General features: G+C 45.5%; 2 protein-coding genes across 5 annotated transcripts in view; one reads left to right on the forward strand and one right to left on the reverse strand.

The window, feature by feature from the left end:
* Positions 1–9063, reverse strand: part of ELF1 (E74 like ETS transcription factor 1) — a 118600-nt gene extending 109537 nt beyond the window's left edge. The window contains exon 1 of the mRNA XM_014608345.3: positions 8980–9063. The gene's annotated coding sequence lies outside the window, so the exon portion shown is untranslated. The remainder of the gene's footprint in view (positions 1–8979) is intronic.
* Positions 9064–9084: 21 nt separating this feature from the next.
* Positions 9085–27006, forward strand: part of WBP4 (WW domain binding protein 4) — a 44904-nt gene continuing 26982 nt past the window's right edge. For all 4 annotated transcript variants that reach the window (XM_059724147.1, XM_059724073.1, XM_019500505.2 and 1 more), the window contains exons 1-7: positions 9085–9161; positions 15337–15409; positions 18706–18768; positions 18855–18978; positions 20543–20713; positions 22065–22120; positions 23797–23863. In XM_059724147.1, the coding sequence (XP_059580130.1) occupies positions 9160–9161; positions 15337–15409; positions 18706–18768; positions 18855–18978; positions 20543–20713; positions 22065–22120; positions 23797–23863 (556 nt within the window). In that variant the 5' untranslated portion in view covers positions 9085–9159. The remainder of the gene's footprint in view (positions 9162–15336; positions 15410–18705; positions 18769–18854; positions 18979–20542; positions 20714–22064; positions 22121–23796; positions 23864–27006) is intronic.

Here is a 27006-nt window from a genome sequence, read left to right on the forward strand (position 1 = left end):
TAATAGGTATGTAAGCAGAAGACCTGCAGGCAGTCTGTTCTAGTGTATGAAACCTAGGACACACTGTGGGTTGCACAAAAGGTGACTACTGGCCAATTGACCAAATGACATCTCACCAAATTCACTCATATCTTAAGAGCTATGAAATCATTAGAAGACCATCCACAAAACGCTCAAATTAACTTCCTTCCCACCACCCTCTGGGGTAAAAGAAGCCCAATGGCAATGCATCTGTGCTCCCTTGTCTCTAACCTGCACCAAAGGTTTAATTTTTATAGGGCTGCTAGGTAAAATACTAATAAAGATGGAAAACCTCTAAGAACTAATCCAGGCCCATTTCTCAGTAATCCTTAGAAGGCATAAATTAGACAAGATTTGGTTCCTAAACAAGGAAGCTTTCTTATCTCTGGTATACAACTAGTTCACCATTAAATGGAGTTTTCCAACCTAGAGGGCATATACCATAAGAGATGCATGGGGGGCACATACCACCCCAGATTTCTGCCCCAATGGTGGGGCACAGGGCTGCAGTAGGGATGGTGGCAGTGCAGAGTTGTACCCCACCACTGTCAGCAATTAAGCAAATTGCTGCTGAGCAAAAAAAATTATGCTGAGGGGAAACCAGCACGGGTTCGTAGCAGGTAGATCATGCCTGACTAATCTAGTCTCTTTTTATGACCAGGTTACAAAACACCTGGACGCAGGAGTAGGGGTTGATGTCATTTACCTAGACTTCAGGAAGGCCTTCGATATGGTAACCCACCCCGTACTGGTGAACAAGTTAAGAGGCTGTGACTTGGAAGACTACACAGTCCGGTGGGTGGCGAATTGGCTAGAGGGTCGTACCTAGAGAGTCGTAGTGGATGGGTCGGTATCAACCTGGAAGGGTGTGGGCAGTGGGGTCCCGCAGGGCTCGGTCCTTGGACTGATACTCTTCAATGTCTTCATCAGCGACTTGGATGAGGGAGTAAAGTGTACTCTGTCCAAGTTTGCAGATGACACAAAACTGTGGGGAGAAGTGAACACACCGGAGGGCAGGGAACAACTACAAGCAGACCTGGACAGGTTGGACATATGGGCAGAAAACAACAGAAAGCAATTCAACAAGGAGAAATGCAAAGTGCTGCACCTAGGGAGGAAAAATGTCCAGCACACCTACTGCCTAGGAAATGACCTGCTTGGAGGCACGGAAGCAGAAAGGGATCTTGGAGTCCTAGTGGGCTCCAAGATGAACGTGAGTCGTCAGTGTGACAAAGTCATCAGAAAAGCTAATGGCACTTTATCGTGCATCAGCAGATGCATGACGAACAGAACCAAGGAGGTGATACTTCCCCTCTATCGGGCGCTGGTCAGACCGCAGTTGGAATACTGTGTGCAATTTTGGGCGCCGCACTTCAAGAGGGATGTGGATAACCTGGAGAGGGCCCAGAGAAGGGCCACACGTATGGTTAAGGGCTTGCAGGCCAAGCCCTATGAGGAGAGACTGGGGCACCTGGACCTCTTCAGTCTCCACAAGAGAAGGTGGAGAGGCGACCTTGTGGCTGCCTATAAGTTGATCACGGGGGCACAGAAGGGAATTGGTGAGGCTTTACTCACCAAGGCGCCCCCGGGGGTTACAAGAAATAATGGCCATAAGCTAGCAGAGAGCAGATTTAGACTGGACATTAGGAAGAACTTCTTCACAGTTAGAGTGGCCAAGGTCTGGAATGGGCTCCCAAGGGAGGTGGTGCTCTCCCCTACCCTGGGGGTCTTCAAGAGGAGGTTAGATAGGCATCTAGCTGGGGTCATCTAAACCCAGCACTCTTTCCTGCCTATGCAGGGGGTCGGACTCGATGATCTATTGAGGTCCCTTCCGACCCTAACATCTATGAATCTATGAATCAATATCATCTACGTGGCACACACTGTGGCACATACTAGCTCTTAAAACAGGCCCCTGCCAGCTACATCGGGGCAGCTACGGATGCAGCTGGCAGCTTCCAGGTCCGGACATGGAGGTGGGGGGGGGGGGGGGGGGGACACGGGACAGCGGGGCCCATTAAAGCTGCGGACAGGTGGACTCTGGCTACGAGGGGAGACAGATGGATGGGGACACACGTGCTAAAGCTGTAGGTGGGTTCAGGCTTCCATGCTGGTTGCAGCCCCAGGAGGGAAGGAGGGAGAGGAATGTGGCCCTCAACAGGTCACTAAAACTCATGAAGTGACCCTCAAACCCAAATAACTGCCCACCCCTGCTCTACAGTATCCCTGTCCTGCCTTCTGCCTGACTTCAGACTAACAGAGCTAATCACCTCTCTACTGTAAGTACCATTTGAAAAACGTAGAAAACATAAATGAAAGATGTGAAACAATATTTTTAAAACTAGCCATCTCATACAGACCAATTTTCAAAAACTGCTGAGCATCCAACAACTCCCTTAGATATCAAAGGGGCATGCAGAAACCTCAGGTCTTTTGGAAAATCAGCTTGCTTGCCATATTTACTTGAATACAAGATGAGGGTTTTTTTTCCTCCAATTGGCATGGGGAAAAGTCTCTTGTCTTATAATTGCATACAAGGAAATCTCACTAAATACACTGTCTATCATTAAACTACCAAAAGCAGCATGTGCTCAGCAATGGAAACCAGCTCTGAAATTGATTAAATGCAGCCAACACTGAACATGACTATAAAACATATGGCCCACATGCACAAACATGCTGATGGGACCCTACTAGGGATGTGAACGGTTACACAATTAATCAATTAACTGATAAGCCCAGTGATAACCAGTTTTAACTTATCAGTTATCATTTAGCAGGGGGCAGCAGGCAGTCTGGCAGGGAAGCAAAGTCACACAGGTCCCCCAGCAGGAACTGGAAGATGGCAGGGCAGGCAGGAGGGAGGGAGGAGTGAGGAGGAGAGGAGGGAAAAAAGGAGCAGGAATTAGTACCTATAGCTAGGTTGCCTCGCACCTGCCTGCCGCCTGCCATGAGCAGCCTGGGCTTTGGGAAGGCCCCTGCTACCTGCCACAGAGCCAGGACTGCTTGAGGCAGGCAGAGGGGATTCTGCAAGTAGCTGTGAAGAATGTAGCCAATTGAGAAATTATTTGGGCCCCAGGGCCACTTAGGCAGTTTTGGTGAGCTTTCACAGCCACACACCCCCTTCCCCTCCCCCCACCTGCCCTGCCACCAGCTCACCAAACCTCCCTAAGGGGCTCTGCTCCACACTGAGCTGGGCAGGTGGCTGGGATGGGGCTGCAGACAGGCAGGGCAGGGAGTAGCATCCACGAGCAGGATGGGCAGGCAGGGCCAGAGCTGGGATCATAGGGCCATGGCAGCATGGGGCCAGGACCCAGAGCAGACCCATGATCCACTCCCCACATGCCCCTGCAATGGGCACCAGCTCTGTAGGCGGGAATATACATGAAGCAGATCGCAGCTCTGCCCCAGACCTTGGACCCACACTGTCACCTGTCCGGGCCTCTCAATTAACCAGCATATTTTGTTATCCAGCACCCCCCATTCCCCATGGGTGCTGGATAGCAAAGCTTTTAGTGTAGATATATTATACTAGCAAATTGCCCATCATGAGCGACCTGGGGGGGGACACGACACCCTGTAGTGCCACCACTTCACCTCCAGTCCTGTGCGCCCTCACCATCCCCTGCATCTGGTCCTGTGCGCCCCCCACCCCCCACGTCCCTCCCCCACGTCCGGCCCTGTGCACCCTCCCCACCCCCTGCCACTCCACCCCATGCCACTGCCAGCTCCCAGGAACGGGGGGGAGGGGAGGTTGCAAGCGGTGGCAGGTGCCACCTCCTGGAAGCAGGCAACATCCCCTCCCTCCCCACCTCCTCTCCCCGCTGCCTCTCCCTCTCTGCCGGCCGTTGTTGGGGCCAGGCGGCAGTGGCGCTGGTGGCAGCAGAGGTGGAGGGGCGTTGCCACCAGAAACTCCCCCTTCCCCTTCCCACTTTACTCCCTCCCTCCCTTCCTCCCCTGATGCCTCCCCATCCCTACCAACTGTTGGGGGGGGGGGAACCGCACAGCAGCTCCCTCACTCCCTCTGTCCATAACGCTCTAGGCCCTTGCAGCCAATTGTGCACACCCTCTTGGCTCATGCACAGTTGGCCTGCAGCTTTATGGATGGACAGACAGATAGACAAACAGACTACGGGTTTTATTATATTAGAATACTGGGGGGTCATCTTACATTTGAGTAAGTGCAGTATCTTACTTTGCATTTGGTGATGTTAAAAACCATCCTATGACTATTAAACAAAAAGATTCCAATCACTCTGAAACAATAATCTGTCCTTTTCATTATTTGGTACCTAATTTTTGCTTCCTTCACAAAATATATCATTAGCATCTAGACTGTAAATGAAAATATTAAATAGTGTTTGATGAAGAACCAGTCCCCAGGGGAACAAACAAGCAACAGCTACATTCATGCAGAAGCAAGACGTGCCAAAGCTCTTCTCAAAACTAAGACAGATTTATGAATAAGTCCTGCCAATGTTTGCGGTACTTATTCCATGCTGACTCCATGGCACAATTGTTTTAAGCTCACACTTTATTTCAGGGTTTATAGATATATACAATATAGGGTGAGTCTATTACAATAGCATACTTTATGAATAGCTTATGAGTTTGGAAGATGTTGTTTGCGACAGTCCACTATTCTGGGAAGCAATCTGCTGTAGTTCTAGCATAAATAGCTCTTTAGCAATTATTAAGTCATTTTGATAGACTCTGAACAAGCAAACCATTGCAGAGGCTCTGTTTTAAATGTGTTTTGGCTTAAAAAACTAAGAAAACAATGAATAATAGAAGTCTTATTATAAACACAACTTTTCACATAATTAAACAAAAACAGTTTCAACTTGGCATATTCTAAATGTTAAAAATTCTCTGAACTGACTGGGTGCCAGTTAATTGAGAAAAACAATTAATTGCTATTAAAATGAATGAATGGGCTGCAAAATAAATAAAAAAGTTTCTCTTACTGGTGGAGTTGATAGTTCCACCTATCACTAAGGTTGCCTAACATTTCCCATTATAAGATTCTGTTTTCACTTGCTTATAATTTTGCCAAATGTTAAGTATTTGGGCTGAAATTTTCCAAGCCAGAGGACTGCCTCAAGCTGATATTTTTCTGCCAAAGCAGTTTCCAAGAACAAGGCTAAGGAAAATATTATTTTTTAATGTTAAAAAAAAAAAATCTGGTAAACTCCTCTTTGGATAGCTTTAGTGCTGCTAAACCACAGGCTTTAGAGCACAGACTAGACATCTGACAGAACCCAACCTTTGTATCATATAGACATGTCTTTTGTTTTCCCAGTGAAACCCTATCCAAATTTTGCTTACTCATAAGCCTCTGCAAAACTGCACTTCACACTCAGTAGAGACTTGCTAGATAAGAACCACTACCAAAGACCATGCCTAAGGTTCTTGCAGCTTCTAGTACTAACCAAACCCTATGTGCTCAAACCCTTCACAGGTACTGTGTGTGACCGGACTGAATCTGTGCTATTCTTGCAAAGCAATTCACCATAGCGCAGCCCTGGGCTACCAGAAGGCCAGAGTTCCCCAGTAGTTCTGGGCTGCAGCAGTGCCAGGCACTAGAATGAGGGCCTGTTTTCTTCATGCTCTCAATGATGACTCCCCCTCTGCTGGACTGGTGCCAGGCATCTGATTCAAATGCAGATGGGTCCAGAGCCAGGTCAAAGGCATTCCAGGGGACAGCCAGGGAAGTAAACTGGGACAAGGAGCTTGGATAGTAGACATTGGGACTGGGGGCTGGCAGAGGAGTTTTGGCATTAGTCTGGGAGGCAAATAGCCAGTAGGTGGGTGGGGGAAATGAGACTCGATGGACAGCTGGAAGGAGGGACACAAACAAACTGAGGAGTTAGAGGAGGAGAATAGGAACAAGGAAGTAAAGTAAAAGTGAAAATTAGGACTGGAAGTCTGCAGGATTCAGACTAGACAAGGACAGGGGGATGAGAAACCTGAGGAGTGGAGACTGGGACTGACTACCAGAAGGAAGAGGTAAGAAAAGTACTGCAAAACATTAATACAAAAGATGGGGAATGACAGTATTAAGGCTGCCTGTGAAGTCTTTATTTATCTTTTTGTGCATATGCAGTATCGATACCGTCTTTAATTATTAGAATCACAAATTATTTTTCCATAGGATATCTGCTTCATTCAACGCACAGGATATTTAATATATTTTTCTCCATTTTGCTCAATGTCTGACCCCAAGCCTTACTTACTGTACACTCACTGAACCCTGTTTGGAAGATGGAATTAATTTTCTCCTAGGATTTTCACTACTGCTTATTATCATACTGGCACTGAGTGCTTCACAGTATTTATGAGTTTATCTCTGTAACCCCTCTGTGAGAAGTATTATTTGCATTTTTATGAAAGGAAACTGAGGCACAAGGCAATTAAGATCAAAAGCATCACCTAATTTTTGATGCTCAGAGTGAGACACCTGGTATTTCAGAGTGCTTAGCATTATACTGTACGTAATATGTTCAAAGCACAGAGCATCTTGACTTCAGCTGACGCTGTGACTGCTCAACAGTTGTGCAAATTAGACTCCAGGCTTTCAGGTCCACTACAAAAGGAACACTTATTTAGGAATCACTGTGAAAAGGTAAGGTTACTTAACTTGCCCTGCATCACATGGGAATTTCTTAGCAGAAGCAAATACATAATCCAGTTCTCTAAGCCGGCATTCTGTTATTTTAACCATGAGGCTGCCTCCCTTTTTCACCCTGTAATCCCCCATCTCATTCGCTCCCCACCTTTTAACTTCTGCAAAAGATGAAGTAGGGTTTCTTACAAACCGCCCCCGTCAGTACAAAACCTCAATTCATCTTCAGTACTGTACAGGGTGGGGAAGAAACAGCACATGATCTTGTGTGTAATGGTAAAGTCTTTAATTTATATGTACAAGACAGCTCAATTAAGGTAGCACAGGCAGTCAAACTTTTGACTGCTTGACTCTGCAATCTTAACATTACTCTTGAAGCGGGGCGCTTGGCACACAGACTACAGAGTTTAATTTTGCCCGCTGGGTGGCAGTCACGTTTCACTGGGATCAGAATATATATGTACAAACCTATAGACACATCCATAGAGGAGTACAAAATTAAAACACTTAAGCACTGTGCTTCTTACATGCCTGAAACTGAAAATAAAACAAAGCAAACAATAAAACCATTGGGGTAGGCTTCAGCAGCACAGCCTGCTCCCCCATTTTAACACTGGCTTCTGGTTAGCAGGACTGTCATGTTGAAACATTTCTTTCATTTAACTCCCTAAAGTCTGTGGCTGTACAGGAACTGACACTATTTCAATGAATCTAAAGAGGTAAGGATTTTTTGGGACCTGATAACTTTTATTGGACCAACCGCATGGCTGGGATAAAGCTAAGACAAGCTTTTGAATGCAAGGCATTCTTCATCCTGGGCCACCACGGTTACAGCGCGACTCTGACACTACCACAACAGAGCCAAAGGTATTCAGAAAAGTTTGGTTTACGATTCCTAGCCGTGACTCACAATGACTTTGTGGCACCTTTTTCAGAGGTGCCAGGCAGAAGGGAATAACCTGTGACAAGGGGAATAATCAATCTCGAAGGATTATAATAACCCCGTTTTGAAGGGCTATAATAATCCTGTCTTGAAGGAAAGAGCCTCTGCCTCAAAGGGTTATAATCACCTTGTCCTAAAGGAGTCAGCCCTGTCTTGAAGGGGGCAGCCCCATCTGGAAGGGTTATAACAACCCTCCCTACAAGGGGAATAATCCTGTCTCAAGGGGAATAACCCAAGGGAATAATCTTGTGTTGAGGGTTATAATAACCCTCTCTCCATGGAAATAACCCCACCCTGAAGGGAAGAGCCCCTGCCTCAAAGGGTTATAACCTCGTCATAAAAGGGACAGTCCCATCTGGAAGGGTTACAACACCCTCCCCCCAAGGGGATATAACCCCATCTCAAGGGGAATAATGTCCACCTTGAGGGGTATAACCAGTTGTGGAAGGGTTATAACCCCCACTCCATGGAGATAACCCCACCTCAAAGGAAAGAGCCCCTGCCTCAAAGGGGTATAATAACTTTGGCCTACAGGGCACAGCCCCACCTGAAAGGGTTATAACAACCCCGTTTGCAAGGGGAAATAACTTCTACCTTGAGGGGAATAACTTTGTGTGGAAGGGTTATAACAACCCGCACTCCATGGAGATAACCCCACCTTGGAGGGAAAAGCCCCCCTCAAAGGTTTATAATAACCTTGTCCTAAAGGGGACAGCCCTGTCTTGAAGGGTTACACCCCTCCCCTCCCCAGATAACCCCATCTCAAGAGGAATAAACCCACCTTGAGGGGTATAACCATGTGTAGAAGGGTTGTAATAGCCCCCTCTCTGTGGTGATAACCCCGCTCGGTAGGAAAGAGCCCCCTTCCCAGGGGGTGACAAGACCCCCGCCCCAAAGGCCAGCCGGCTGCGGAAAGGGACAGCCCCGCATGGCCCGGGGGGCACTGACAGCAGCCCCGTGCAGAAGGGGGAGTCCCTCCAAAGGCCGCCCGCCAGGGAGGTCTTAAGAGCCCGCTCTGAGAGGCGGCGCCTCTAAAGCCGAGGCAGAGGTTTGCTTTTTGTCCGGGGGGGGGGCTCATCTGGGTTCCCCCCGCCCACGTGTCAGCTCCGCCTGTGCCCCGCGGCAAGTCCCGCCACTGGCCCCACCGGGGATCCCAGGGTTGTTGCCCCCCCGCCCGGCACACGCACGCACCTCCACCCCCCAGATCCCCGGCGGGGCTCGAACCCGCGCCCCACGGCGCGCGCAGGCTGGCGGCCAGCCCCTCCCCGAAAGTTCTCAGGCGGTGGCCCCTCGCTGGGGGGCACTGCCCCCCTCCCCCCGGTTCCCCCGAGCGCCTGATTGGTCACAAAGGGCTCGCGAGCGACCTGTAGCGCCCGCCAGGACCACTCACCCGCTCGGCGTTGCCTCCGCGCGCGGCTCCCCGCAGAGCGCTCGCTCTCCCGGCGGGGGATGGGGGAGGAGGGAAGAGCGCGGATTGAGTCCTCTCGGCGCCCGTAGGTCGGCCCCCCCACCCCCCCCGCGACAGGCCCGGTGCTGCCTCCGGCTCGGTCGGCAGGGCCCGCGCGCGGCGATGTGAGTGCGGGGCTGGCGCGCGGCGGGAGGGGAGGTGCGCGAGGCCTGAGCCGGCCCCCGGGGGTCACTCGGGTCCTGCAGAGCGCGGGGTCTCGGGGTCCTGGCGGGGCGCCTCCGTGGGCAGGGATCCTGGTTTTCTCTGGCTTAAAAAAAAATATCCATGATTTTCGGATTACAAAAGTAGCCACAAATCCACATTTTTCCGCGATTAAAATGAAACGCCACTATATGTATTTCTGTTTCTCTCTCTATATGAGTGGCGTTTCATTTTAATCACAGAAATGTGGATTTGGGGTTACCTTTTTTAAATCTGAAAATTGGGTTTTGGGGTGGCTGCTGGTTTTTTTAAATAGGAGAAAACTAGGATCCCTGCTGATGGGGCATGTCGACCCTGAGGCTTTGCCTGGGAGGCCTTTTGCAGCCCTGTGCAGTGGAAAAACAGCACTCTCCTTTTCCTGGAGGCAAAGAAATGAGTGAAGAAGAGGGTGGGGCGGGGTGCCTCAAGTCTCCAAAGCTCCACTTGTAGGAGTAGAGAGGTGGGACTGGAAGGGCTCTGGGGAGGGCTAGGCAGGTGATTCTCAGCCTTTTCTGTACTCATTTTTTGGCTCATTTGTAAACAGCATTGGCCAGTCCTGACGCAGTGCCCTTCACTCTCAACTTGCTCCCCAGGCCTCCAGTGTCTGGGGCAGGGAGCGGTGTGTGGGGCTGGGGGGCCCCCCCAAGCAGCCCCTTGCAGGCTGGAGCTCTGCCAGCCTGTGAGGGAAAGGCCACGGTTTCCTATGTTCTTCTCCTTTGAAGGAGAATCCATTTTTAGAGCTTGTTCATGACCCCACTGTATATTCGTGCAGCTCACTTTTGGGTCATCACCCACAGGTTGAGGAACGCTGCTCTAGTCCAATCCCTGCCTGAGCTAGGATCATCCCTATCCAAACCATCCCATACAAACAGCCAGTCTTGCGGGGCTGGGGTGCAGAGGGAGACAGCCCAGGCTGTGGCACATGTGGCCAGTTCTGCTGCCCCCCCATGGAGTGCAGCCCTCTCTATCCCCACACACGGCTCTCAGGCATGCTGGGAGCTGTAGTCAGTGGGGGTGGGCAGCCTTCAGGAGGTGTAGCAGCCCCCATGGTGGCAGCTTGCTCTTACCCTCGCTCTCCAGCTGCATCAATTGGCATCTCCCCAGCCTACCTTGTCCCCTTTTTCCTGTGTAAGGCAGTGTAAACAGCTGTGACAGGGAGCTGAGACCCTCAGCAGCTCACCTGAACTCCTTAAGTGGTCCTCCAGCCCAAATAAGTTCCCACTCCTGATCTAAACTCTACATAGGTCTGTCTATGTGGCACTAGTCTTCGCACCCTAACCTGGCGCAGGTAAAGTGGGGGAACCGCTACTATACATCCATGAGTAGCAGCACTGTGCTGGCTAGAGCAGTGATTAACTGTGGTGGTTACCAGCTTTATTCCTGGGCATTGTGTACAACCATCCTTTGGTCTGCCAACCTTTGTTATGCTTCCTAATACAGGGCCATATAGTGCAGCTGGATCAACATGAGCAAACTCCTGGGCCCCCACGGAGTCCCTGCTGACTTCTGTGCCCCCTGTGATTTGGCTTTGCTGACCTCTTACATCAGGCCATGGGTGGTCATAGGGTCCTATGAAAATGTTTGATGTTGCTGAACTGATCTTGCAGCATGAGGTATAAATTTGCTTGCAGATTTATGCAGGGGTCTACCAGCTTCAGTACTAAATTCCACTGTAGGTAGTGGGGTGGACCCACTTGTGCAGATCATCTTACAGGGTTTGGGGTTCATGGTGGGGGTGGTATTCTTTGGATTGGTAGCAAGTAAAAAGAGGTGTCTACCACATGTGAGTAGCCCTAGTCACCTTAATGAAAATACTCACAGACTAAATGTTTAACAGGTTCTTTTGAGGGGGCAGAATAAGAGCTTTATATTAATAAATTGTACAGGCTGTTGCAGGCAGAAACTTTGTTGTGATAGGGGTGGCTAGGGCCCCAATTTGGCACAGCAGAAATAAATGCACACAAAGAAATTAACATTGAAGTGTGATGGTCAGCTTGTAAAATCAGGCCTTTGGAAACCTGGAAAACTAGAAAAAGCACAGGCCTGTCGCACCCCAGAGCTGGGGCGGGGGGGTGGGGTGTTGGAGAAAGTACAGTCTGGTCAGTGACAGGAGCAAGTACATTTTGTACACAATCCCACAGGTTAGGAACCATTTTACAATTGTGTAATGTGCTGTGGTTCTGACACCTGGGGTGTGGGTGAGCACCCAGCCCAGCATGCCCTGCTGGGAATATTTTTTTACTTTTCTGATTTTCCTTCCCCCCCTAAACATGAGTTCATTATACAGTACTTCAGTATCCTGCAGTTGGCCAAAGTCTGCAGTGTGCTTGTGGGATTTGCAGTTGCCAGGGTATCAGGCAGGGAGGGAATGTGCTTGGACTTGCACTTTTTGGTTTTGGGGGTAAAGACATGAGGAGCCACCATTGAGTAGAGAGCAAGGACACATCTGGTGGTTAGAAAGATAGCTAACCACCAGAGGGAGTGATTAAAAAGTACTAAAAAAAGGGGAAAAAAGGAAGGATGTGTACCAGAGTAGGCAGTTACAACAGCTGTGGGGAGGAGATAGCATTGAGAAGCATTGCAGTGTGGGATACCTGAAGTACTAAACCAGGGGCGGGCAATTACTTTGGGCAGAGGGCCGCTTACTGAGTTTTGGCAAGCCATGGAGGGCTGCATGACAAGCAGCCCAGGGCAGATTATAATTAATTTTCTAAATTTTTTAGGGGCCCTGAGGGCCAGATACAATGGCCTGGCAGGCTGCATTCTGCCCACCCCTGGTCTAACAGACCTGTGTCACTGAACACTTAGTGTCCACACGGTGACACCAAATTCAGTCAGTTCAAAATAGTACTTGATTTTCCAAGTACATGTTTAAACTGTTCCAGGCATCTTCAAACCGGTTTAGCCTGCTCCAGTTTGCCTGCCTATCTGCCTGCTCCAGATTTATAACACATGTAACCATTCTAAGTGTTGTTTGCCCATGCCTTGAAAGGTTGTAGCTGTTAATTCTCTACTGAGCTTGTGTGAGCTATTTTTTTCCCCCCAGAGGTTTTATAATTTGGCTGAATTCAGGTAGATTTTTCATGGAAATGACAAAAGATGCATCCTTGACACACCCCTCTGCTAAATTTCAAGCTCCTGCAGGAAACTGTTAGAAAATTATGGAAACCTTTTCTTTAAACAGGCATGAAATTACTTAATTGTTCGTAAACCTTTTCTCAAAAATGGCTTAATGGGTTTGACTGAAATCAGGGGTAAAAGTGGGGGGGGGGGGGGGGGGGGGGAATAAGGATTAGCCTGGAGCAGAGGCAGAGAATTTCAGCCTGAACAAGTGAAAGCTACAAGTAATTGAAAACAGGAATAATAATGGAAAGAGTTAGGCTGCCTTACTAGTGCTTGGTGCTGCCAGCCTTATCTATGAATATTAAGAAATCTCAACTTTTTTATTACAAGTAACTCATGCATTGAATTCTGTCCATCCTACCAGAATTCTAGGCTTCAGAATATTTATTGCAGTATTCAAGCATTTCCTGTGTTAATTTGCAGAATGTTGTCCCTTTCTGTTCCCCACCTCACTCAGCTTAATTGCATGGTCTGTGTACAGTAACAGAATAAAAACATCTGAAGTTAAAGGAATTCCAAGAAGCACTTGGGTGGTTGCTCAGGGAGCTGTTTCCATGAAGTTCATATTAGTTCCTCCTTGCAACCCCACCTTCGCCTTAAGCTGTTTTGTTTGAACTGGAAACTTTGAACATTGTCCATAACACTGAAGCTATTTGCACTGCTCTATTACTTACTGAAAAGTATTGGTTATTTCATTGAAGACCAGTTCTGTATTCATACTTGTTTTACTCTTAACCCTCTGGATTCTACTTCTGAATTCTGTCGCTGGGTATTATTTTGATGGCCTTTGTTTGAGGATGTGGTGTAACAATAAATATTGCTGTTCTTGAAAACTGAATTACTGTACAGCAATACCCAAGTTAAGCAGTAAATAATTTTTCACCAAAACACAGCCCAGTGCCCTGCCATGCTGTCACCAGTCTCTTGCAAGTGGACCCATCACAGCATCTCCTGTGCTACCAGCCGTGTTCTAGTCACTTTTTCAAGTTCCAAGTCTGTAACATGCTATCTTTTCCAGGGGCATATTGAATTCTCAGTCCAGTCTTCCCCATGCCTAAAACTGGTGCCTGTAATCTCAACACCATCCCAGCCACACTCGCCTGTGCTTCTCTCCTAAGAGTCCCAACTAGGCACATGTGGGTACAAGATTGCAGGAAAGCAAGGAACACAGGCTTAGTAGAGGGTCAGCTAACCCTTAAATGGTGTTACAGAACTATGGATCTTTGCTAAAAAACAGAAGTCCTGAGACGCCCTCATCTGGTATGCTCTTCCTGTATGAGTGAGTTATAAGTTAGGGAGAATCTGTTGTCCTTTTGTCAGGCTCAAACTGAGAAAATGATTCAGCATTTATACACGTGCTTCCGGAGGCACTTTAATTAGAGTGGCTCTACGAGCCACTCTAAAGCGCCTGGAGCATCGCACTTACCAATGTCCCCATGCTGAAAGATGACAGCGGGAGTGCATTAACTAAAGTTTGTTGAACAAGCTTTAAAGCACTCCAGTTGTCATTTTTCATTGCAGGGATGCTGATACACATGATACTGGAGTCTGCTAGAGCGTGGTAATTTGTGGCAGACTTGATTAATCGAATCTGCTCCAACACGCTGGACATGCTTCAGTTGGGAGCAGCCTTGCTGCATGTGTATTAGGTGCCCATTGTTCCTAATTTGGGTCAGCAGTTGAAAGCCAGTGTTAATGGCCCTAGATTGTTCTGTGAGGACTTAACCAAGGATAGGCCATCAGTGAGGCTTCAAGTACCTTTTTTGGTAAGGTAACTAATAGAGTCCTTATAGAAGGTCAGACTTTATTTTCAATGCATAGCAGAAAATGAAGGTTATGATACAAAATAGAATTTGTAATCTGGTACAAGCATGTTTTCACTTCACCATATGCTCTAAGGGATTTGAGACAGAAAATTCTGTGCTGTCAGGGCTTTAGCCACACATACTTTGAGGTAGTAAGGGCACTAATTCTTCACCCTTGAATGTAGCCATTCTCCCAAAACAGTTGCCTGATTTATGTCTTTCTCTTACTGAATTGACCCTTTCTGTTCACTTATTGTTCATGTACCTGTAATCGATACTTTCTGAAAACAAATTATTTAATGTCCAGTGATTTAATGAGAGAATAGATGCATCTTCCTATACACTAAGCAACCAATGCAAATGTACAACACAGTGCTTAATTGACTCAAGCCACAATCCTACAAATACTTCAGCACATGGTTAATTTTAAGTGGTGTGGATTTAATACTCTTCTGCATAGAGTTTTACAAAATCTCAAACATTATGCTAGAATAGCCAAACGATTTTTATGAGAAGCAAGTATTTTTGCAGGTGATATCTTTTATTAGACAAACATTTGAATGCAGAAATTTGTTCTTCAACCTTCATATTCTAGAAACGATTTTGCTTCCTGTCCCAAAACCTTTTGCGTTACTTCTAATTGTCCAAATGTTCCGGTTCCTCAAAATGCCATAGCACACAATGTGTTTAAGTTTCGTTTCGTCATTTGTGACCAAACTAGGCATTTATATTAAATTGCTAGTTTTACATTGAAAACAAGTAAAGGATACATTTTTATTGGAAATACAATGAATTGTGTATTCCCCAAGCTTATGTATTCAGTAAGTATACCTACTGTAGTTGTTAGTTTCTGGCAGTTCGACGCTGAAAAGAAGAGAAACAAATCTGTTTTAAGTAAAAGCTTAGGCTTAGTAGACATTTTTCAGGTCTCCAAGAAACAGGTTGAGTGTAAGCCAACGCCCAAAAAACCATGGTAAAATTCATCAGTAAATCTTAATATAACCACTCCGTCCAGTTCATAACTTATTTTAGAAGAAATGTTTACCTGCAAAACTAAGAATCCTGACAAAGTTGTATTTGGTTTCTGATGTCAAAACCTTTGGGTTTGATTTTGTTTTTGGTTATGCCAAACTCTTACTACCATGTCTTCTATTTTCTTTTCTTTTTTCAGGGCTGATTACTGGAAATCACAACCAAAGAAATTCTGTGATTACTGCAAGTGCTGGATAGCAGACAACAGGCCTGTATGATGCACATTATTAATTATGATTGAAACACTAGGATTTTGAATGACATATATTTTTAAAATAACGTTCAGTTTATTACGGTGTGAAAACTTCATTTGTTTGTCTTAAAGATAATTTTGCAAGCATTAACCCTTGCACTAGGAAAAATTAGAAGACTTTCAAGTTAACGTTGTGGTTGCTTCTCTGGTTCTCAGTGCAGGACTGCACCTCTAGAATTTGATCCTAGTTTCCTTATCCACATGAATAAGAACTAGAAGATCTGGTCCTGTTCTTTTAAGCTCCCTAATTTGAATTTCCACATAGGAGCTTTGCCTCCCAGCAGATCTTCTAGAAGTGTACAGGGCTGGCACTCAACCTCACCTGAACAGAAACTGCAGGCCCACAGTTGGGTTGCTTGCTTTTAGCAAACCTTCTGAAGTTAGTGCTGCAAGCACTGAATGCCAAATCTGCATTGTGAGCTTGTACCTGGTGCTGTGTGCAGAAATACCCAGAACCACTTTAGAGCCTTTGTGTTGGGGCAGGTGCATGAGCACCTACAGTGTTACATGACTCCTACAACCCCAAGAGCTCCCAGGTTTCTCAGGCCTTTCCTACTACATCCATCTCCATGAATATACAGAGCTGCTCAACTTTTTCAGACTACCATGGTCCCAGTCTATCCCAGAAGCCTTTTGACTTCAAGGCTTTCCAGTTATCCATTTCCCACTTCCAATTTCGATTTCTGCTCCAAGTCTCAGATTTATGTGGCTGCAAATTTTTAGGGTAAGTACAGAGGTTCAAAAAGTCCAAGGCAGAAGCGATTCAATCTTCACAGGTTAGTCTAAGCTATATAGCTTGAACCAATAGCACTGTACTGACGTTCAGCATTCGGGTGGCCAAGACAGACAGAAGCCTAGACGTGCTTACTTGTATTCTCTCTCCTCCTCCCTTCGCTGCCGCCGCCCCCCACCCCCATGGCCAGCTGCCTAAGGCTACTAAACCCAGCCCAGTGGCAGCCCAGGCCTGATTGGCTCCTACCACCCCCCACCCTTTCTGCTGTCAGCTGAAGGGAGGGGAGAGCCAGCAGAAAAATCTCTCCCCAGCTCCAGTCTCTGAGAGGGAGATGTGGAATAGGACTGCACCACCTGGCCCTGGCCCCCCAGCTGGGATCTGCCTGGTGCAGGAAAGCTTCTACTTGGAGGGCTTTTCACTGCCCTCTGCCCAGCCTGGCTAGCAGGGCTCCAATTGGTTCAGCCTCACCCCCTCCCCAGCCCCCGCCTGTGAGGGGGGGGGGGGGGGGGGATGCACACACCCAGCACCACCCCCTGTCCAGTCTGCAACCAGGGGTTTTCTGGTCCCTCGCAGCCCATCTCACTGAGCTGGGATCAGTTCAACCCCACCCTCTCCCATCCCCTGCCTGTGAGAGGTGGGGGGAAAACACATCTGCCTAGCCATGCACTGGTCACCCTCCAGTGAGTGTCTACTGGATGCAGTGGTGAGGAGTCCCCACCAGAGCCTTTGTGCTTCTCTGCAGCCAAGCTTACCAGGCTGGGATCAGCTCAACCCCCCCCCCCCCCCCCCCCGGCCTGTGAGAAGTTGGGGCTAGGGAGGGGAATGCACTGGTCTAGCTGGGCACTGCCCCCCACCCCACCAGTCCGCCTGGTGCACAGCGGGGAAGCCCCCACCAAAGGTTCTTTACTTCCCTGCAGCCCAGCTCGCTGAACTGGCATGGATTCAGCTCCTCCCCCATCCCCAGCCCTCCACCTGAGGCTAGAGTGAGCGCACTGGCCTGGCCTGGCATGAGCAGCATGGGGTAGTGAAAGCCCCTACTGGGGTCTTTTTGTAATCCTGCAGCTGGTGAGCCAGGCAGGGATTAGCAAGACAGGCTGTAGGAGAGTGAAAAGCCCCAAGTGGGGTCTTCCCCCCACTCCATGCCTGGCAGACTCCACAGGTTATGGGGCACGAGCTGAGGCTGTGGAGGAACAAAAAGCTTCCAGTGAGGGCAGACCCCAGCTAGGGGGCCAGGGCCAAGTTAGTGTGTTCCCCCTGCTCCATCCTTCCCCACAGGTGTGGGGCTGGAGAGGGGGTGAGGCTGAGCTGATGCTAACTCTGTTCGCCTGGCTGCTGTGGGAGCAAGAAGCCCCCACTGCTGGGGCTTTCCTTCCCCTTGTCCTGTACAAATGGGGGCTAGAGGTTCCCTTGCCCTCCCATCCCACTGGGCTGACAGGTGCTGGTAGGGAGCAGAGGCTTTAGTGCAGGGGTGGGCAAAATGTGGCCCAGGGGCCGGATGCAGCCCACCAGGCCATTCTATCTGGCCTGTGGGGCCCCTAAAAAATTTAGAAAATTAATATTTAGCTGCCCTGAGCTGCCTGTCATGTGGCCCTCGATGGCTTGCCAAAACTCAGTAAGCGGCCCTCTGCCCAAAATAATTGCCCGCCCCTGCTTTAGTGCCTCAGCTCTTTGATGGAGCAGACAGCACAGCCCAGGGCTGCAAAGCATTCTGGGATGCGGGGGACTGTGAGTTAACTTGAATTGGAAAGGGATCTCGGACAGAAGTTCCATGTACCAGTTTAACCTAAATCAATTAAGCCTGATACTGCATCCAGCCAGGTTTATCTTAAACTGGTTTTGCCATTTTGAAACTGGTTTGTGTGCACTGAACTTCTGTTCTATTACAGGTTTAAACCAGTTTCAAATCACTTAAACCGGTTTTATGTGCAACTTCTGTCCCTAGCTGGTCCTCTGGTGCTCTGTAGGCCTTACCAGAACCTGCCTGAATACTGTGGTCATTAATCACTTAAAGTATGTTGTGAACTTTGAAAGGCTTAGAAACGCAAACCTGAAAAGGAGGAGCCAGGAATAAAGGTATGAAGCCTGGAAGCTGGAAAACCACAACATGTATAATTCTCAAACTAAACAACTCTTTGTAATATGCATAAGTGTTTTATTCTTTATTTAAAAATCCCAGAAAATGCCGATTTTGAAATCTGGAATCCTTGTGACCTACTGAATATCAAATATCCCAATGCTAGATTTAGAGTGTAACTTAATTTTCATACTATCTATTGCTGGGATTTCATACATGTTAAACTTCAAATTTCCTAAATTTTAAATGGTTAGAATTTTATTATAACTATGGTATGTTTGTAACAAATTTTACCTCTATATTAGGTTAGATGTGCTCAGTCTTAACTTCAAGTTCACCATTTCTTTCTTGCATAGGCATAGGTATAGGTTACAAATGTAACACTGGCTTATGTAAATTACTTTTTGTTAATTTTTATTTTAACTTACTTTTTTTTTTTCTCTTGAAGAGCATTGAATTTCATGAAAGGGGAAAGAACCATAAGGAAAATGTGGCAAAGAGAATTAGTGAGGTACATTTTTAATTTCTCCTTGTTTCCCTAAGGATTTAACTTTATTTCTTTTGTTATGGCCTTCATTTTTTTTTTTTCATTTGCAGATTAAAAAGAAAAGCTTGGAAAAGGCACAAGAAGAGGAAAAAATGTCAAAGGAATTTGCAGCAATGGAGGAAGCTGCACTGAAAGCATATGAAGAAGATTTAAAAAGGCTTGGAGTTAAGCCAGGTAGTTCTTATAGCTGCTAACAAGTTTAAGTAGGAGAAAAGGAATATTGGGCATATCTACACATTGTCCTATGGCAATGTAGTGACGCATTACATCACTGTATGACATGGCACAGGGACGTAGTGATCACATGGGTCTACACATGATTGCCAGCTACGGCAACATTGCAGCAAGCTCCCCGGTTATAGCATGCCACTACGGCAGGGGTGGGCCAAACGTGGCCCGTGGGCTAGATGTGGCCCACCAAGCCATTCTATCTGGCCCACGGGGCCCCTAAAAAATTTAGAAAATTAATATTTATCTGCCCCTGGCTACCTGTCATGCGGCCCTTGATGACCTGCCAAAACTCAGTAAGCAGCCCTCCGCCCAAAATAATTGCCCATTTCTGTGCTACGGCGACATAGCAATGAAATCTAACCATGCACCACATGCATGGTGCAAGAAGCACCCCTATTGTGCTGTGCTTTAGTTCTTCCAAAAGGAAGTACTAAAGCATGGCACCATAGCATTGTCACCATATGGCAACATGTAGACATGCCCGTAGAATAGTATATTTTTTAACTACTTTTGCAGGAACTATAGGACTGTCTGTCCACTGGAACAAAGATCTATAATTTGCCACTAGTCGAAATTGAAGTGCAAACAGAGCTCAAATGCGTTTATCATCATACTTCCAACTTTTTGGACCATCTATTTTCGGTGTTGAAATTAAAAAAAAAAAGTGGTAACAAAGATTTCCTAAACATTAACTACATTACATCTTATAAGCACTACAACCCAATGACATAGCATGCAGTGGTTTAACACGTGTTCAACTTTTGCCAGTAGAAGCAAAGTCCCTTGCAAATAGTGGCGCTTTCAATCACCAGTCAACTTTGAGCCAATTTTTTTCATCAAATCTTCTCCACCTCTTACAGTTTAGTAGGTACATTTCTTCATTTACCATGAGGATAAGGTACCTATTTTTAATAAGTCCTGTTAAGGTGATGTCCCAGTGGAGACCATCTCCTCCATAACTCTTCCAGCCTCTACAGACCCAGGGTTCAATAGGCCTGAAGCAGTCCTTCAATTTAATTTTTTTTTTGCATGTGTGTTTCTTCAGAGATGTAACTAACAAGTTTTGTGCTCTGGGCAAAACCCTGCTGGAGGTGGGGTTGGAGATGAGGGGAAAGAGGTGTCAGTCTTACCTGCCCTGAGGACTCAGACTGCTGCTGCCTTGTTGCTGTCTTCAGGCACTTGGATACTGTTGCTGATAGGGTGGAGCTACTGTTACAGCAGCAAAGACTCCCGTATGGGAACTGCCATTCCAGCACCCCTTCCAAGTTGGCCCACAGGGCTGGTGCCCCGCTTGCCTGTCCCTAATTACACTACTGGTTTCTCATGCGTATAATCAGATTGCCTTGCAATAGTAAAATCTTGTTAAAAATGAAAGTCTTCTTTACTGTAATACTGTGAAAGAAGAAACTGCATTGAACTAACAGCTATCTGCTGCATGCAGAATGCTCAATATGCAGTATGTAAATTCTGATAATTACTCTTTAAAGAGGGTGTTGGTTTCTTTAAGAGTCCATAGGTCCCAGCTCCACACAAACTAAACAAGTGGAAAAGAAAGAAAAGAAGGAAAAGAAAAAAAAGAAAGGAGTCACCTCAAAAATGTCATCAGGAGAAACAAAGGAGTGGGTACAAGGATTTTCTCCTGAGGGTTACACATATTACTACAATACAATTACAGGAGGTGAGTGTGGGCCAGATGCAAGTATTTTGTCTAAAATGGAATTCTCTATATTTCCTTATTCTTCTCTTCTTCTAATGTTTATAGATAATTAATAATTACCCACGTTTTAAACAGTCTTGATAGAATAAAGTAATTAATCTTATAATTATGTGAAAACATCCAGAATTTAAGATGGGCCTTATTGATATTTGTTATTAATAAAGAAGTAGTAGCAGCAATCATGGACACTCTTGGAAATTCTTAACCCCCTAAAAAGTTTAAATGCACAGAAAGGATTTTTTTTGTTCTCCCAACAGATAATTGGAATCCCCAATATCAGGATTCATCTACATAGTAGACAATTTTTGGAGCATAAATAGTATATTGAGTGGATGAGATTAGATCTTTTGATTATTGTATTTCATGTTTACATTTGCAAGATTGCCACATGGGGGGGGTAGCGTGTTGGTAGGACTACTTTAATGGGTTTTTTTGGTTTTGAATTTAGTATTTGTAGCTGTTGTTTGCCTTAGAGTAGGGCTGTCCAGTTGGTGGTCCATGGACCACATGTGACCCCAGGGTGTGAATCTGAGGCTGTGGCCCTCAGCCATTCAATAGTTGGACAGGTCTGCTTTAGAGCTTTGGTGAGATCCTCTGTTATGACTCAGTAGGTATATTACAAACTATTTCTTGCAATTGCAGGGACTGGCATTGGTGACCTTCTCTATGCTTTCTGATTGATCTGTTTTTCAGTTTCAGCTGGCCTGTGCTCTCAAAAGAAAATATCCTAAATTACCATAACGGTAATAACTACATATCAATCATGATGTAACAGAACATTGTTTTTTGAGCTAGGGTACATGTTATACCTGTGGTTGTGCAGTGAACTTCTAGCAGGTTGAAGGAACAGATGGGGAGAGGGAAGAAAGTAGAAGAAAAAATGAAGAACAACTCTACAGAATTTCCTAGGTTGTTGGAGGCTTTGCTTGTTTGGTTATGGCAAGATAGCATTACTTTTTCTTTATCGCTAAAGTGCAACAAAAACTGTAACAAACTTAAAAGGTTAATGCAACCTGAAAAAGTTTGGGAATCACTGTAAGAGCAATTTGGAAGACTTAACGGGGCAGGTTCTCATGCTCTTACTCCACAACTAGTCTTATACACTTCATTGGGACGGCTCTTGGTTTACTATTCAGTATGGGTAAGAGTATCACAATGTGATCTAGTGTTATTTTTCTAGATATACAGTACATATGTTACTTGTGCACGTGTGTGTACACATCTGCATTATACTCTTTTAAACTATTTATTTGAAAGGTTAATAATAAAAATGGCCAAAAATAATTGATAAATGAAATATTTTTGTTCTAAGAGTCCCAGTGGGAGAAGCCTGAAGGATTCCAAGACATCCCCCAGAACTCTCAAACGGTAATCACACGGCATTATTAGTACTTTTCTTTACTTGTAGGATTTACTTCAGAAAGATTCTTGTAGCCTAATTGTCTCATCTATCATGCATCTATTATTTTTAATACCTAATCTAACCTGTTTGTATTTTGGAGATTAGAAAATGCATTGTGGCTTCAGTACATATAACAGCAAAAGCTAAGCTAGGGTTAAAAGTACACTTTCACTACAAATTGCTGTTTTTAATAACTGATAAGTGTGTGTATCTATATATATCTTTGTATCATGATATATATATATATATATATATATATATATATATATATATATGTATAGATGTATATGCATGTGTGTGTGTGTATGTCACTATATACTGTATATAGATACACACACAATTTATGTTTATGAGGGATTTTCAAAGGCACATAAGTAGTTTAGGAGCACAGATTCACAATGCTTCTAAATCATTATTGCACATTTGAAAATTTTACCTATATATAATTTGAAATGTTGCTTTTGTCTATTATATCTTTTAAATAACTTCTGTTAGGTTTTTTTGAGTGAAATGGAACTGTGCAAATCTAGGGTGCAGTATTTTCAAACTCCACAGAACTACAAATCGTGGCCTAAGATCTCTGGAGAAGTCCATTTTTGGTTTCCCGTAACTTCCTTAGTTTAAGATATAAAGTTAGCATATCTTGCGAAGTGATTCAGTTTAGAGAGTTAAGAAACGTGCTGCAGTATTGTGATGTTTTTCTTAAATATATACTGAGGAAATTACAGGGAAAAACTAATAATGAATAATAAACTAATGCTTAAAGAACATATACATCAGCAAAAAAAGTATTCTAACAAGGTTTGTTTGGTAATATATTCTACTGGACCAATTGTATAGTTGAAAGAGATGTTAGACAAGCTTTTGGAGAAGAAAGCTTGTCTAAGATTTCTCCCAACTTTACAGTTGTCCAGTAAAAGCTGTCTTCAAACAAACTTTGTTTCCTACATATTCCCTGGACCACAAGGACTACTACACAATACTCTAACCCCAGAAATAGCTTAGTCACAATTTTCAGTGTGTTATATTTCTCTACCCTACCTTCTCCATGTGCAGTATTCTGGGTTACTGGTAAGTTTCAGAGACCATCCATGTTTTACAACCAGTAAGAAGTTAGCTTACTGCTTAGTTCTCCCACACCTGAGCAGGGTGGAGTAATAACACAGCACTGTGTACTTAGAAGATGGCTGCTACTGTGATAAGACCATATAAATACTGGTAGACACCCAGCAGCCTGTGAAAACAATCAGCAGAACTATTGATAAAGGAAACCATCTGTTTCACTGCTCTGTTGGGTCAGGGAAAGAATGCTCCACGCCAAGCAGACTCTACTGCTAATAGAAAGAACTGTGTTATACCTCAGGCTGTTTTTTTTTCATCTCATCTGTAGCTCTGTAAAACCACTTCCCATTTTGTCGTTTTTCTTGAAACTAATGCACTCAAAATTTGCAAAATATATCTTGAGGAAATTTGTGGGCATTTTTTTGCCTTCTCTGAATCAACTGATTTAATTTATCTAAAACCATTTATAAAACTTAACAAAATACTAAGTATCTTTACGCTTTGTCAGCTGTGTCATGGTTAGTCATTAAGCCACATTTTACTTTCTTTTACTTTTACTTTCTATGTATTTTTTCATTAGACAGCAGTATGGGTGGAAGGAGTCACTGAAGATGGTCATACATATTATTATAATACACAGACTGGAGGTAAGATGCACTAGTTTCTCAGTTAAGCCCTTTCTGGAATTACTTAATGGACACTGAATTAGCCCTTTCTGAAAAGATAAGATTTTCTGTTCTGTTTTTTACTATGTGCACTTTCTTCTAGTTTTTGAATCTTGAAATTGGTAATAGTCATTAAAATATGTCTGTTGCTTAGGTCATTTTTACCCTTAGCTGAGGATCATCTGATGCTGTTTGTTTTGTTAAACTATTCCCACTGTTTCTGGCCTCCAGGCACATGGTTGTATACAGATAAAAGGCTTCTTCATCATTTTTGACAAAATGGCAATGTAATCACCAGGGATCCGGGTTTTCTGTTTCCTGTGGGAAAACATGGATTTTCCCATTAAAGAAAAAAAACATGGGTTTTCCCCTTTAAAGGAAAAACATGTGGATTTTCCCTTGCAGGCTAGTCAAGTTCCTGGGGGAAGTGGGGGAGGGTAGTCTGAGGCAGGGGGTGCCATGTGCGTATGCATGCGTGCGCACACATGGTTGGAGTGGGAGAGGGAGTGGGGGTGGGATGGAACACATGGCATGGAACTTTCCCTCTTGGTGACTGAGAGGTATGGACTGAATTTCCTGTGCCATGAAGCCCGCCTGCCGCCTTAGTGCCCTTTGCCTCCTCTTGTGCTTGCTGGCAGGTGCACACAAAAAGGCAATGTCAGAGAGGCAAGGAGGGAAGGGGACATAGGGCAAGAGTACCCCAGGGGGCATGGGGGGCATGTGCCCCCCAGATTTCTGCAGGAATAGTGGGACATGGGGCTGTAGCCTGGCCAGACAGGCACTGGGCATGAGCGACCTCCATGACCCAGAGGGCAGAGCAGGGCGGGAGGCTTTATGCTGCAGCTGCCACCCCTGCTGCTGCTGGGCGTGCAGGGGGCACCTTGCCATGGTGTGACTGGCATGGGACTCCTGGCGGCAGCAGTATCAAATCTCCCTGCTCTTCCATCCCATACCAGGTCCCGCCTGCAGGGCCGCAGAAGCCCCTGGGGGAGAGCAGCAGGGCAGGGAGCCCCAAGCACTGCAGTAGGCAGCCCACATCCTCCTCCCACCTGCCTGTGGGCTCCACTTGGCTCTGATCTGGCCATGCTGGTGTGAGGCAGGCTCCATGTTCCTCTCTCAGCAGCTGAGGCTTGGGGACTGCTGGTTCACTGCGCCTGGCTCCCACAGGGTAGGGAGCTGGGAGAGGGCAAGATGCAACCTGTAGCCCTGGCAGCTGGCTGCTCCCTCCAGCAGGGCTTAATGGGTAGGTGGCTGCGGGTCAGGAGCGAGGGGCCCTGGCAGGAACAGGGAGGCTGTGGGTCAGGAGTGAAGGGCACCAGGTTGGGAGTGAGGGGCACTGGCGGGGCCAGGGGACTGCATGTCAGGAATGAGGGGCCATGGCAGGGATGAGGAGTAGTAGATCAGGAGTGAAGGCCAGGGCACTGGTATATCGGGGCTGCTCAGTGCCATGAAGCATTGAGGGGGACAGCTGTAGTTAGACCTGCATCCTGATAAGCAAAGTGGGTAGGGGGAGTTCTCATGATAAAAAAAAAAAAATCAAATACCAAAGTATATAGATATTTACAATTTTATTATAATGATTGAGGCACTGGTAGGCTTCCAAATTACTTTAAAATTGTAAATATATCAATAAAACATTGTGTTCAACTGATACCTATATATAGTGGTGTTTCATTTTAATCGCAGAAAAACACGGATTTGGGGGGTTTTTAATCAGAAAATGTTACATTTTTTTATCAGAGACTTTTGAATTTTTTAACAGAAAACCAGGATCCCAGGTAATCACTTCCTATGTATCTACATGTTCAGCATGTAACTATGCAGTATAGGTTAGTGAGATGCATAATTTTTACTATCTTTGGTTGGAGACAAAAGAGGTAGACAATTTCTTTTTGTTTGTTGTTGCTTCTGGGGTGTTGTCATTGATACACCCTTAATGTTTTCTGGGAAGATGTCAAGGATGTGTGTTGTAACTTTTAATCGTAAATTAAAATATATATGACACAGGAAGCTATAAACATATTTTGATCTTAAAAGAATCCAGCCAGCAAGTGAGAATCAACTCTTTCCCCATTATTTCTATAGTGAATTTTTATTTTACCAGTTATTTCACTACTGATTTTAATACAGGCAGTCCTCAGACTTACAACACAATTGATTCCTGAAAACCGCATCTTAAGTCGAAATGTTTTATCTCGGAACCAATTTTCTCATAAGAAACAATGCTATAAATGGAGGATTTGTTCCTGAACCAAGGCCTGATACCCTATTTTAACCAAAAATCCCCAGAATTTTGTACTGAATCAATTATAGATGGGTAATATAGCTACATTAACGTATTTATATTGTAAATAGCAATCATTGATTTGGAAGGACTTCTTTGAGGTGACTTTGCTGGACTTTTTGAAAGGCTCTTTGTTGGACTTTTTGAAGGGTTCTTGGCTGGAGTCTTCTCAAGAGTCTTGACTGCAGGTTTTTCTGGAGTCTTGTCTCCTTTCTTAGAGAAAATGTCCAAGGAAGTTTGGACAGATATTCTCCAGGGAGATGAGCAATGCAGCAAACTTGTTCGCTAGTGTGGCGTCGCATCAGAACAAACATTGTAAAGTCAAAACTGACGTCATAAAGTTGAAACAGGGGTGTCAATTTATAAACGTTGTAAGTATGAAATGTTGTAACTCGAGGACTGCCTGTAAAGAACCAAACAACTGGCCTGGACCCTATCCTTCTGCAGGAATACCAGAAGGAGAGAGCTCAGAAGAGGAAGATACTGCAAAGAACCTCTAAGCTTTTTTCTAAAATGGATTTTCTTGCTTGGGACAGCTTGCTGCATAGCCCTTCGGAACATGCAGCTCTTCTGTTTCTAAATTGTGCTGCTCCATAAGAGGCAAGCCTCTGCTTTTCTCACAGCTCTGGGTTCCCCATTCTGCTCCAAAGCAGGATAGGTCCCGTGAAGCCATGCACCAGTCATTCCCAATCTGCTAGCCTGCGAATTGCTCCCTGCAGGAGGGAATTCCTACATATAGAGGGAAGGAAAGAATGGAAAGATAATGCAGCATCGAGCTGTATTAACTAAGTGCAAAAATCCTTGTTTCTTACTCCATTCTCCCATTAACCTTCCTACTTCC

This window comes from Alligator mississippiensis, chromosome 1, assembly GCF_030867095.1.
Source record: "Alligator mississippiensis isolate rAllMis1 chromosome 1, rAllMis1, whole genome shotgun sequence".
NCBI classification, from domain to species: domain Eukaryota; kingdom Metazoa; phylum Chordata; order Crocodylia; family Alligatoridae; genus Alligator; species Alligator mississippiensis.